We start from the raw sequence: 14,710 nt of genomic DNA, 5'->3' as shown, positions 1-14,710 counted from the left end.
GGAAGGAGGGAAGGAAGGAAAAAAGAAAGAAGATAAAGTAAAATAAAATAAAGTAAGATAAAATATAATAAATTTATTAAAATAAAAAATTTTTTTTAAAAAATGGATGGATAGTACCCTAGGGCAAATGGTGGAAGCAAAGTTATACAGACAAAATCTCACACAGAAGCATACACATACACACTCACAAAAAGAGGAAAAGGAGAAAAAATCATAAATCTAGCTCTCAAAGTCCACCTCCTCAATTTGGGACGATTTGTTGTCTATTCAGGTATTCCACAGATGCAGGGTACATCAAGTTGATTGTGGAGATTTAATCCGCTGCTCCTGAAGCTGCTGAGAGAGATTTCCCTTTCTCTTCTTTGTTCGCACAGCTCCTGGGGCTCAGCTTTGGATTTGGCCCCGCCTCTGTGTGTAGGTCGCCGGAGGGCGTCTGTTCTTCGCTCAGACAGGATGGGGTTAAAGGAGCAGCTGATTCGGGGGCTCTGGCTCACTCAGGCTGGGGGGAGGGAGGGGTACAGACTGCGGGGCGGGCCTGCGGCGGCAGAGGCCAGCATGACGTTGCACCAGCCTGAGGCGCGCCGTGCGTTCTCCCGGGGAAGTTGTCCCTGGATCCCGGGACCCTGGCAGTGGCGGGCTGCACAGGCTCCCCGGAAGCGGGGTGTGGGTAGTGACCTGTGCTCGCACACAGGCTTCTTGGTGGCGGCGGCAGCAGCCTTTGCGAACATGTGAATTTTTTGATCCACTTGGAACTGGGCGATGTGGAGGTGCGAGAGGCTGGTGAGTGGGCCGGTGACTGGGCCGCCTACTCCTGCTTCAATCAGATCAACTTCTGCTTTTATCTGTTTCATATACTAGGATTTCAAGTTAATTGTTTTTCATAAAAAGACTCTACTGTCATATTAAAAACTTTGAAAACCCACTGATAAGAGAAGAAAGGAGACTCAGAGAGGACGGGCTTGCTTATGTTCACAACACTTTTTAGAGCCCTCACTGTGAGTTCATTAAAGGAAGAACAGAAGGTCTGCACGAGAGAAGGGTAAAGAGAAGAAGGAAGGGTGTACCCAGGAAGACCACCCCCTCAGGCTCCACGGATACCTCATATTTCATGTTCCACAAAAAACTCACTCCCAGTGGGAACATGTAATAGCGTCATCATGCAAATGTAGCATCAGAGTCATTCTCAACATCCTCTCTCCCTCCCCTCCCCTCAGCTATCTGCTCTTACAGCCTCTGCCTCAGAGATGTCCCTGCCTTAGGTCAGGTCTCGTGGTTCCTCTCTTGGATTAATTATAATTGCTTCCCAATTGGTTCCCTTCTAGAAGTCTCTCCACTTGTTCCCTACCTTCTGGCCAAAGCAATCTTCCTGAAAACAAATTCGGTGACTGAAAATCTCCCCATACTCCCCTCCCACTCTTCAGTGGTTATTACCTGTATGGTACCTGCAAACTCAGGGCATACATATATTCAAACTTCTCCTCCCGAGTCAAAGAAACAACAGTTCGGAAGTTTTCTATTGCTTCCGTGGCAATCTGTAACAGAGAATGCCCCGTTACTAAAGGCACCAAGGCCAACAGTGGCAATTAGTTTGAATTCCATATAAGAGATTCATAAAATTAATTTTACTAATAAGTATTATTTACGTATTAAATAATATTAATTATGACTCCTGAGCGTCTTTGCTATAGAAAAGGATACCAAGTGACTTATCAAATCGAGATTTAGGTCTGGAAGGAAGATGGGCTAATTCAAACTCCTCTCTACAGAAAGAGAAACTGAAGCTTCAACAGATGAGCCCTTACCTAAAGCCACATGGCTTTACAGTAGCAAAATTTACAGTAGCAAAATTAACCTAAGAACTCTGTATTTTATCTCCATTGCAGTGCCCTTTCTTCTATGATGGTCACATTTTAAGTTTATAATTATTATATATATAAAAGTTATTATAATGTCATTAAATTATAATATCATTAAAATACCTATAAAATGTAATGTTTTTATCTTTCTCTGTATAATTGTCATTTGAGACAACTAAAGAATATTTGGAAAATTTTGAAAAGACAGAGAAGGTAATGAAAAGTTACATACTGGTATATTTTACATAATAGCTTACATGTTGTTATTTTCTAAACTATACCTGTTTAACAAAATTGGGCTCAAGTTCTATGTTTGGCTTCATAGCCTTATTTTTTACCTTAACAAATCAAGAGACTTTTCAAAGGTCATTAAATATACATTAACAACGGGATGTTTAAAGGGCCACTTACTATCCCAACCAGCTAAGCAGTCCTTTATTGCTGAACAAAGCTTTCAATTCTTATGAAAAATAATGCTGTGATAAACATCTTCATACATAAACGTTTGTCCATATTGAATTATTTTTTTTGAATTATTTTTTTTGAATTATTTTCATAGGAGAAGTTCTTAAAAGTTACATTACTAGGTCAAAGGGAATAAACTACTTTTGAAGGAGCACAGCACATATTATCAATTGGTTTTCCAGAAAGTTTCTATCTATATTTTAATTGAATTTAACTTCCAACAAGGCTATTTGACTAGGACAAATACATCCTTTACCACCTTTTGGAGTCTGGGTAAAAGGGCTATGGAAAATACGAAAAACATCAGTGTACTAAATGAGATTTCAGCCTGCATCAGCATGAGACCCTGAAATGCCCTTCTATCTTGTTCTCCTCATCTGTAAAATGAATAGGATGGACAAGAGGGTCTCTGAAGTCCCTCTTAACTCTAATTCCAAGAGAAATAATTTTTAGAATTGTAAGTCTAAATTATAAATCAGTAGGAGAAATTATCCTTATTGTTTAACACGTTCTTCCTTTCTCTGGCCTCTACACTGGTCGGAACTGATTCTAATACAGACACATTCAATTACATGAGAGTGATTTACAGCACACACAAAAAAATCACAAACCCAAAATCTTACTTATTCTTTACTGAATCCTACACAAATACCTAACTTCAAAGATAATAGTGGATATTTGATATGACATTGTTGGTTTTAAGGACTAATGCAAAAAATATTAGAAGAAAAAAATTAATACCATAATCTTCAAAACAAAAACATATTTAAAAAATAAAGTTAAAAACATTATACTCTGACCCAGCAGGCCTAGAAGATTGTACTATGTTTACCATAAGCTATTAACAATACAGGAAAATGTCCAGATTCAATTTGTCAAAATATTTTATAAAATTCTTTACATATTATAAAAATAGTATATACACTTTTTAGAAAATGCTAAAAGTGCAGAAAGCAAAAAGTTAGAGGAAAAAATTCACCTCCAGTCAAACCCCCAAAGACAATCCTTGTTCAGACCCATGGTAGAAATATTTTCAATTATAAGGCTTCAAACAAAGAGGTTTTTTGCATCAGTAAGAAAATTCAACAAACTATAACAATGTCTGCTGAAAAACAGACTTTACTGTAAATTTCAATGTAATGATTTTAAGAAATATTTTCTGCGCACATTCTTCTAAGGCAGGTCTGTTTTGTTTGTGACTGGTTTGTAAATGTCATTGCTTTTTAGAGTGAACAGCCCAATAAAAGAGAGCTTATGAGTTACAGACCTTGAAAAGTGAGTACAACAATATAATCACTAAACAACTGTCTTTATCTTGCCACGCGATGAAGCAATTAGGAAAAGGATTAATTAGTACTCTGCATTCTTGCAGCTTCATTTGCTCCAAGACTTTTATTTTTTATTTTTTTGGGGGTGGGGGGGGCTCCAAGACTTCTAAATAGAGATTCAGTAACCACTATCGAGAGAGAGAACTTGTAATTCAAGAACAGGAAATAGCACTGAGTTTTCCTCAGAAACCATCATGTACTAAACAATTTTTTAAGAAAGGAAAAAATACATATATATTTCTAGAAAAAACTCACACTTCTCTTCCTACCCTCAAATAAACTGATTACAGCTTTTATTTCTAAAAAGAAAAAGCATCTATTCTATAAAAATGTTCATTCGTCAATAATAATGTGACAAATCGATGGAACATAGATCATAGGCAATGTAGAGGTTATCAGCTGGCTCTGACATCACATAATCCTGCTCCGGAATCCTGGGCCTGCTCTGTCCCTCTAAGGGCAAACCAACAGATACGGTCCTGGTCCCCATTTTAGTAGGGAAGACAGACCATTAATCAATAAAGAAATAGGAAAGAAATAAAGTGCTGAGAAGTATCAGGAATTAATTCAAGTGCCAGGAAAGACCTCTCTGACGAGTAATAATTCTGCGATATGAAGATCAGAGGGAACCAGCTTGGAGTGTTCTAGGAACTGAAAGAAGGCCCATGAGGCCAGAGCTGGGTGGGTGAGGTAAACATTAGTGCAAGACAGGGTCAGAGAAGTCATCAGGGGCTGATTCATGCAGAGTTTTACAGCCCAGGATAAAGGGCTGATTTTATTGCAAGTGTGATCAGAAGCCACTGGAGGATAAAACTGATGACTAATAAGAACCTGCAGTATAAAAAAAAACAAACAAAACAAAAAAAATAACTAATACTAAACTTTCTTTGGGTTATTATTATGGAAATATGTTAATATAAATGTTCCAGACATTATATGAAATTTCCAAAAATCTTATATGTTCTGGTATAATGTTATAAGTCATAATTCTAGTTATTATTTTAAAATGTATATCTCAGAAATAACTAAATTTCCTTGTCAAGTGCATTATTATGAACTTTCATCAAGTCTTTAACCGTGGTCATTTTTAAGTCTTTTGTCATTTACAGAGAATTCCGGGTGTACTCTGATGCTTTTGCAAAAATGTTCCTATAAAAGGGTTTCATCTTCAAGGAATTCATGGAAAAGCCTCTGACAAGTACAGGTTTCTGGTAACTGACTATACTGCTGAACTGAATGAATAAGCATTTTCAGAACCCCAATGGAAAACTGATGAATTCATAAAAGTGCTAACAAAAGATCGAGATAAAAAAAATTAATTACATGGGGCTGAGTGAACTGATGAGGATGATTATAATTTTTATGACTTTCTGTTTGAATTAAAAAAAAAATCCCACAAGGACTCAGAGGCAAAAAATATACAAATCAATTTTCACTGCAAAGTAAAGGAGCTGTTACCGTGGAGGATGACTGCACTGAATGTCAATATTATGACATAGTATGAGAGTGTTTCGTGTTTGGTAATTGCAATCATTGTTGCTTTTGTTGTGTTCATCCATTTACAATGCTTGGTGTCAGTTTATTTATCTCTTGTGAAAATAAAATACAGTGTGTGTGTGTGAAAACAAAAAAAGCCACTGGAGGAGTTAAAGGTTAGCATGATTTTGTTTGTGTTTGTAAGAGAGGAGTTTGCCTTCTGTAAGAGGAACATAGAAAGCAGACAGATCAGTTAGGCTGCTGCTGTGTGACTTCTCTGAACCCTGGGTTTTATTACCTAACAGGGAAAATTCAAAAGGGTTATTGAGAGTGTCAAATGAGGTAATGCATGTAGAGCTCTTAGCATGATGTCTGGTATACAATAAACAGGCAATAAATGGTAACCTGAGAATGGTGATCAGGTGGGAGTTGATTTTTACTATTTCATGGACCGGCTGCTACAGCAGCCACCACGTTCCCTACCTGCTGTTTCCTCTCTCATGAACCACCAATGGGGCAGAACGTTCACCTCACCCCCAACCTTTACCCAGAAAACCTGCCATACTCACATGTATCTATTTCCGTCTGCACCCCTTCCCCCGTCCCCTCTGACAGAACTCCCAGGGTCTTAAACCTGATGCACCACTTCGAAGGTGCCAACCTGTGGTTTGCAGTGAACTAGCTTCCGATCGGTCATCATCTTCCTACGAACAACCTAAGACTCTTCTGGGACATTTTGAACATCTCAGTAAACAAAGACACAATAAAAGAGTAATGCACTTTCTTCATATACACATTTTTTCCACCTTCTCATCAGAGGAAGAGTCAACACCATAGGGGAGAAACCAACAAAGTACAGGATTAAATCAAGTGACTAGTCACAGGATGGACTCCAGACACCTGCGGGCCGGCACCATCCCACTGAACCTAAGGACCGGGGCTCTGACGGCCTGAAGGGAAACTTCACGTGAGGTCTTTCCCTCACTGGCAATCACTGAGAAGCACTAAAGCTGGTCCAGAGGAGTTTCCTGAAGGAATCCCAAAGACACAGGGTAAAAAGTCTGAGGAGATGGCAGGGAGGTGGAGGACAAAGTATGAGTGGTAATAACCAACCTCCAGGACCCCTCCATCCTCCTATTCGTGAGCTGCCTGGTCCAGAGGCAAAGTACCTCAGACACCTGGGCCACTGGATCAGCCTGGATCCCTGCCCTGACTCTTGGGAACCTTGAAGGGTCCACTGATAGATGTATCCCTATCCTAGATGGTAGCCCCAGTTTTGGGGGTGCTCTGACCACTCATTTCTACAATGATACAGATCACATGATATCAGATTATGTTCCGCCATCTGCAGACCTCTTCATTTCTTAACAGAGGCACAACTTGGGAGCACGACTGTCTGGGTTTGAATCCTGGCTCTGAAACTTAAACTCGCGAGCTCTAAGGCATTGGTGGCATTACCTGCCTGTGCCTCAGCCTCACCTGAAAAAGGAGCTATAATAGAACCTATCTCACAGGGTCACCCTGAGAAGTAAAGCAATTGCCATATAAACATTTGTTCAAAACAACAACTCTGCTCAATACTCTGTAATAACCTAAATGGGACAAGAACCTGAGAAAGAAAAGATACGTGTACGTGTATAACTGAATCACTTTGCGGTACACCTGAAACTGACACAACATTGTTAATCAACTATACGCCACTGTAAAGTAAAAATTCTTTAAAAAATAAAGGGAGATGCAAAATGCAAATCAACAACAACAACAAACAGACAAGTATGCAACACCGCCACTCAAAAAAAAAAAGTATTAGGGTAAGGGTAAACAGAAATAACATGAAGGGAGGAGGTGTATGAAAGGGAAAGAATGATAATATTTTAAGCCAGATAGAACAAATACCTTTAAGACTTTTCCGTTTTTAATCTCTCCCCCTCATATGTAATTAAATGGGGCTCCCTTCCTCAATAAAGCAATGGATTTCTGCTTGCTCCAGAGAAAGAGGGAGGGAGGCGTGTGAAGATAATCGCCTGAAACTAGAAAAGCCTGACAAAATTAGTTGTCAGTCTGTGGGTCTAAGAATTTGTTTTGCTACTTTTCTTCAGTTTTCAACCGCTGAACAAGCGTCAAATAAGACCTCTCTGAGGAATGGTTATAAAAACATTCTTGGAGCTCAGGAAGTACTGATTAGAACAGAACGACACTTATTAGAATATTTTACTCTACTTAGGTCAGCGATTATACTCCGTCTGACTCACCTTCCCGGCACCTTCTAGTTCTTTCTTATCTTTCAGTGCTTGTCCAGACAGCATTTTCATTTCAATAACTCCTGCTACTGCAATGATGGGTACAATTGCTAACAGTAAAAGTGTTAACTGCCAGCCATAGATTAAGGATATAATAATGCCTGTCCCAAGATTTGCTATATTCTGGGTAATTACAGCAAGCCTGGAACCTATAGCCTGCAAAACAAACAAACAAACAAAACACTGTCAGAGAGACATTGTCATATGATCTTTAAAATCCATGCTTATATATTTTTTTAAGGATTATAATAATTCAGCTTCGTGAAAATCTCATCTCCTCTGTTATGAAATAAAAAGTAAAGGTTTACTTGTAAGTCTATTTGGTTTCTAAAATGAGGATCTCCACAACTTCAGAATACATACTAAAAGTAGATCAATAATTCAGAGTTCAATTACATATTTCTCTCTCATCTGATTTTTTTAATACCAAGAAAATTTTCATTGAACAATGACACCATGATCACTAATGCAAGCTCTGCAAATTAGCAGGATAAAACAGTGACAGTTATATTCAACTGGGACTATTGGAAATTTCCAGTGTTAGACAGATACATAACTACCTATAACTTAAGCCTAGTATTTGTCATTGAGGGTATACAAACACTGGGTTGGCTAAAAAGTTCGTTCAGCTTTAAGTAAAAATAAAAAATATTTTTCATTTTCACGAAGAACTTTATTGAACAATGTATTCACTAACTGAATGAACTTTTTTGGCCAACCCAACATCTCTTGGCCTATTTCAGATGCTTATAGTGTTTAGAAAAAATACACAGAGCTGGGCTTCCCTGGTGGCGCAGTGGTTGAGAGTCTGCCTGCCGATGCAGCGGATGCGGGTTCATGCCCCGGTCTGGGAAGATCCCACATGCCGCGGAGGGGCTGGGCCCGTGAGCCATGGCCGCTGAGCCTGCGCATCTGGAGCCTCTGCTCCGCAGCGGGAGAGGCCACAACGATGAGAGGCCCGCGTACCGCAAAAAAACAAAACAAAACAAAAAAACCCACAGCGCTGAAAGTTATGGAATTTAAATTTAGAATATTAAGCAGGCATCAGAACCTTCAGCTTATACGCCAGAGGGAGCCTGAAGCATGATTTTCAGGAGCATGCAGTTATTTCCAACTCAAAAGCCAGAAGTCAAAACATAAAGTCAATTCACTCCACTACTCTATACTTCTCTCCTTTACCCTGGAAACACCCCATGCCCTCAAGCCTTTCCAAATTCCCGCACTGGCCCCCGGATCTGCTTTTTTGGAAGTGGCCCATATTTTTTCCACCCCACAAATGTCCTCTGCCTGAGGGAGGCCAGTCTCAGGGAAAGATTATGATGGACTACAGTCTAGAAAGGTCACTGCCACCTCTGTGACTTTGGGCAAATTCTTTCCAACCCCAAAATGAGCAGGTACATTGATTAATACCTAAAGCTTCTGTCAGCTCTGAACTTTTAGGACAGAATTCTTTACAAGCCCCGTGTCTCAATATCGACCCTCTGAAATCATTCAACACCTATGTTGATATAAACACCAAACCAGTAATTACGGGAAAGTGCTGTTAAAATAAACTACCAGTAACTCTACACATTAAATTCTATACCAGGGAACTGCACCAGGGCTGAAAGAAACAGCATAAATAACAGGGCGTTTATTTTTGTTTGATGCAGTCACTGAGCTTATCATAAAGGGATGCTTAGCCAAACTTGGTGTAAGTCAAAGAGTAGAGTGGCCTTCAAAGCCAGCTCTCTGTATTTGCACATTTTCAATCTCAGTTAAAGATTCCAACCTGGAGTAAGTCTGTGGCACAGGGATCATCGAGACTGTTCCTGTGCTCAGTATGTACAAGTCCTACTCAGAATTCATTTCCCACAGCACCTGACTGAGAGCATTCAGAACATCCCCCAAGTTCACGGCAGACGAATTACCCCGATACCTAAGGTTTCACAGATATAAATGTTCAGCTGTGGATGGTAGCCAAGGCCACAGAAATAAGTAAAATGTATCATAGATGACAAATTCTTCTTTAGTGTACATGAAAGATGATCTAAAAGACCTAGAACCTTAAGCTGGAGGGAAAGTAAGCCCCTTGGCTTAATGTGATTTAATGCTTCCAGGGACACTGATTGCACTGGTTACCAATACTTAAAGCCTGACACTCACTGTCCCATCATCTATTCCTCACACAGAGAAGGTGTCTCTAGAACGCTCCATGGGACAGCATGGATTATTAGTAGTAGCCAAGTCATTTTCATTTTGAAAGTAAGAATGAGAGTAGGTAATACTCCAAAACCAGAGTCCAAGAGTGAAGCAAGGTAAGACAAAATGCTGTAATACCTGAAACCCACTAAGACTCTCCTCACAGTGTCTTTAACCCACTGTGCTATCACATATTTGTAACACTTGCTCTCCCACTCATTTTTCACCCCATCTCTCCCTGTTTCCCCCTCTCTGGCTATTTATTTCCTCCTCAAAGCACCATCGTATGGTTGAAGTCCAATTTTAATACATGTGTGCTCACTGGGAAAAAAAAAAAGCCTATTTCCTGAAACTCCTTTTGAAATTAAGAACATTTAACTTCATCTTTCCCTCAAATACCTTCTCCCAGGGAGAAAAAAAAATTTTTTTAATACATAGTTGCTTTTGACTTCCATATGGCTCTCATTTGTTTTTTCTCAGAATTCTAATCCTTACAGGAAAATTAAATTTAAAAGCCCACGATTTCATAAGCAAAATATTGAAATATATTTTCTTCTGATTTATGGTTAGCAGAATTAAACTACTTGCTCAAAAATACATCGGAGAAAATGTTTCATTGATGGTGAAATATGAGAAAAATTTAACTTAGATAAACATCATCACTAACTATATACACACAGACTGGAGCTCACCCTGTTTTACGTGGCAATGATCTTTGACAGGACTGCTTGGCTTAGGTATTTATATATATAAAAATTACACTAGTACAAAATAGATACACACACACGTGTGTATGTATATATATGTGTGGATATATGTGTATAAATGTATATACATACACACATGCATCCACTATCATAAACAGGTCAGCTGGTGCCATAAAGGGGATTCACCTGTCCTCTCTCAGCCAATTTGTGATAACAGCTATATTGGGCTTTCCTGGTTCCAATGATGCTCCCCAATATGATTGCCTCTCCTTCCTTGGTCTCTCTTTTTTAGCCACTTTTACATTCTGGAGAACAGTTCTGACTCAGAGTGCCTGGCTCATACAAGGTGTGCAGGTGTCGTCTGTGCTACCGGGGCCATGAAAGTGGGAGTTTGAGGAAACAAGCGAGAAGCAGACACCTGACCCTGATAGGCAATTAAGCAGAATGGAGTCCCTGGATGTGGCCGAGGGCCTCACAAACAACACTGCAGAGGGGAAGGACTGAGCACTAACTCTACAAACTCAGGAAAGACATGACTTAGAGGAATTATGAAGGCCTGACTGCCAGTGCACAGTGTCCAGACAGCATCTGCTCAGGGTTTGGCTGCTAGGGGCCGAATTAGTGTGTTTCCTCCAGGACGTGTCCCCCTGTGCTAAATGGGATGTGGGACGTGTGTGTCGGTGAAAGCACATGAGCGCACACGACAAGGTCTATGTGAAAGGGATACTAAAGTTATGGCAGCAAAGTTTAGCTAGGGAATTCAGGATTGAGGAAATTTCAGGACTCAATGTGTCCCCGGTGATCACCATCCCCAGGAAAGGCTCTTCCAGGGAGCTAGCCGAATGGATTAACCCCAAGCTTGTTGATTCTCATGCTAATTTAAATAAAAAATAAAAGTAATACTTTACGTCCTCCTCCACCTACCAACCCATTTACCAGAAAATCCTGTAATGATTTGTCCAACTGTGTCCTAATCCTCTTTCCATCTTCCACATAAACCCATTCCCATCAGGCTTTTGCTCCCATCACACCCCTGAAACAGTTCTTGTTCGAACCATAAGCACCTCTGGGTGGCTACAGCACTGTACAATGTTTGCTCGTCTTACAAGCTTATCAGCAGTATTTGAGATCCTAGACTGCTCCCTCCTTAAAATGCTTTCTCCATGTTGTTCTTGGACACTGCCCTTCTCCCTCACTGGCCACTTATGCTTGCTCTTCTTTGCTGGGTCATCTCATAGCCCTGAGCTCAGGGCCCAGACCTTGCCATCTTCTCTATCCTCCCACGCTTCCTTGGCTATCTCCTCCTGCCTCATGGCTTTAAAAGCCACCCATGTGCTGAAAAATCTCCAAATGTGTTTTTCCAGACCAGACTTCTCTGCTAACCTCCAGACTTGCAAATCCATCTGCTGTCTGGACATCTCCGCCTGGATGCCTACTGTGGGCATCTCAAACTCAACATGTCCCAGACACAACTCTTTCAACAGGCTCCCCAGTTTCATGAAAAAGCAACTTCATTTCTTCAGTTGTGCAGGTCCAAAATTCTGGAGTCATCTTTAAATCCCTTTTCTCTAATATCTCATACCACATTCAGCTGGCCAACAAATTCCGTTGGCTGTACCTTCAAACTATATCCAGAATCTGATTTCTTGTTATCACTTTCACTATGACTCTCCTAGTCTAAAACACTATCTTCCCTCCCCCTGGATGATTGCACTAGACTCCTGGCCTCTCCCTGACCCCTTCAGCCTATTCATACAGCAGCCTTTAAAAATTTCAGATCATGTCCCTCCTATATTCAAAACCCTACAATGGTTTCTCATATAATTTCAGATATGATGCTGATCTCAACTCTTATATGACTTTCCCTTTCACTCATTTTATTTCAGCCACACTATCCTCCTTGCTGTTTTGGGAACAGTTGTAGAAATAAATGCTCCAACCTCAGGGCCTTTGCACTTGCTGATCCTTCTGTTCAGAATGTGCCACCCTAGACATCTATAGGGCCGGCATCTTTCCCTCTTCATGCCTCTTGAATATGTTGCTGCATCATCGAGATTGCGGCCTTCCTTCCCTGACAACCAGCAAGCCCCTACCACCATATCCTGCTGCTATTTTCTTCCAGAGCTCTTATGACAATCTGACATCCCATAAGGGCTCAGGAAGGCCATGGCTGTTGTCTCTTTTAGGAAGTTCCAAGTTATTTCAGGCAGTGTACGTTCTGTTCTGTTAGATTCTGCACAGCTTGAGCTAAACCTCAGTTTCTGTTGATTTGTTTGCTTTAAGTATTAAAGCAACCATGCTCAAGGTTTATATTGAGATTTTATAACTGTATCTGCTTCCACATTCATAACCTAATTTATTTTTTACAGAAGCCCCATATATTAGTTATAAGAAATGTAATCATAGTACTCTTACAGAAAGATTAAAAGCTAAAGATTGCTAAGGTTCAACGGAGGGAAAGACACGGCAGAGATCAGATGCTTTTTTCCCCCCAAATTCCACATCATCCGGTAGATTTTTGTCATAAACAGTTGTAGTTAAAGGAGAAGGTGTCACTTTATCCACAAATCAAAATCTGCTAGTTCAATAGTCTCTAGTTATATCCCTTAAAGAGATTCACATAGTAGCAGAATTTAAGTTTTATAGTCTGAGCGAGTTGTTCCTTCTACCCTTGTTTCAATTTTTTCATGCTCTTTTCATTTCTTTCAATCTTTTTTTTTCCCACATCTTTATTGGAGTATAAATGCTTTATAATGTTGTGTTAGTTCCTGCTGTGCAACAAAATGAATCAGCTATACATATACATACATCCCCATATCTCCTCCCTCTTGCATCTCCCTCCCACCCTCCCTATCTCACCTCTCTAGGTGGACACAAAGCACCGAGCTGATCTCACTGTGCTATGCAGCAGCTTCCCACTAGCTATCTATTTTACATTTGGTTGTGTATATATGTCCATGCCACTCTCTCACTTCGTCCCAGCTTACCGTTCCCCCTCCCCAACCCCCGGGCCTTCAAGTCCATTCTCTACGTCTGCGTCTTTATGCCTGCCCTGCCACTAGGTTCATCAGTACCGCTTTTTAAAATTTCATATATATGCATTAGCATATGGTATTTGTTTTTCTCTTTCTGACTTATTTCAAATCTGTATGGCAGACTCTAGGTCCATCCACCTCACTACAAATAACTCAATTTTGTTCCTTTTTATGGCTGAGTAATATTCCTTTGTATATATGTGCCACATCTTCTTTATCCATTCATCCATTCTTTCAACCTTTTTAAGATTTTCTTTGCTCCCCTCTGAACTTTAGTGCCCCTTAACTTTCGTACAGCAACTACACACATTCTTTTTTTCAGTAGCTATTATAATTTTCTGGGGATTAGCAAAGCATTAACACAGACTGAACCCTCATGATATGATGATAAATACTTGCTTTTCAAAGTAATTATCCTTCCACATGTATTTTGTTAATAGCACAAATAAGATGGCAAATAACAAAACAAAGTTTATAAGTTATCTATACACTATACAGTACATGATATTTAAATAGTTAACATTTTTTGCCATAAGGCACATGATGTATTGCATAGGTTAAAGTTTGAACATTTTCTTAATGATGATGAGAATTAACTGTAGGGAGAAAATTAGTTTCACACTGAAATTCAAAATGGCCCATTAGAACAATCACAGCAGAAAGGAGGCAGTCAGTACCCCTTGAACTTGAGCAGCGTCATTGGCAAGCCTGGTCGTCAAGGCTCCCGTGGTGTTTTTAGGGTCGTCAAACCAGCTCACATCCTGTGACACAGAAAATGATTTCGTTATCTTAAAGCCCGATGTTTGAGACCCTCAGCTCGGAGGGCAGTGACAGGGTCAGCTTTATGTATCACTTATCCTCCTACATTAAGCATTCAGGATTTGATACTGAATAGACAAGAAAGGGACTTAAGAGACAAAGTCATAAATAGACCATTTCATTTGTCAAAGAAACTTTTTGAGTGCCTACTTTGTTGCAAACATAATTTCTAAGTGTTGGATCTATTCAACAGTGAACAAAAAAGACAAAGTCGCTGATTTCATGAGGCCCAGATTCTAGTGATGGGAACCACAGATAAATATATACCATGCCAGGTGATAATAAATGATAGGAAGAAAAAGAGACTGGGGTAAGAAGGAAAAAAAAGTGAGGGAAGGCACTATTTTATAGATTGGGAAGGGGAGAGAGAAGTCCTCTCTCAGGTGACATTTGAGCAGAGACTTGAATGAAGAGAAGGATGAGAATATCTGAGACAAGGAAGAAACAGCATGTGCAAAGGCCCCAAGGAAAAGGCATATTTGATCTGTTCACATACAAGCAAGAAAGCTGTAAGGCTGCCCCCAGTCTTTTTTTTTTTTTTTT

The 14,710-nt window shown here is 39.9% G+C and overlaps 1 protein-coding gene across 1 annotated transcript in view; it reads right to left on the bottom strand.

Annotated features, from left to right (window-relative positions):
• The window catches only part of ABCB1 (ATP binding cassette subfamily B member 1), a 117,356-nt gene that overhangs the window by 22,323 nt on the left and 80,323 nt on the right, over positions 1-14,710 (bottom strand). Inside the window, exons 19-21 of the mRNA XM_007447479.1 lie at positions 14,026-14,109; positions 7,378-7,581; positions 1,432-1,532 (exon numbers count right to left, since the gene is read on the bottom strand). Coding sequence (XP_007447541.1) covers positions 1,432-1,532; positions 7,378-7,581; positions 14,026-14,109 — 389 coding nt within the window. The remainder of the gene's footprint in view (positions 1-1,431; positions 1,533-7,377; positions 7,582-14,025; positions 14,110-14,710) is intronic.

The sequence above is a fragment of the Lipotes vexillifer genome, unplaced genomic scaffold (assembly GCF_000442215.2).
Source record: "Lipotes vexillifer unplaced genomic scaffold, Lipotes_vexillifer_v1.1 scaffold474, whole genome shotgun sequence".
Lineage (NCBI taxonomy): Eukaryota > Metazoa > Chordata > Mammalia > Artiodactyla > Lipotidae > Lipotes > Lipotes vexillifer.
Note: the sequence above shows the minus strand (reverse complement) of the source record. Positions and strands in the feature narration are given on the sequence as shown.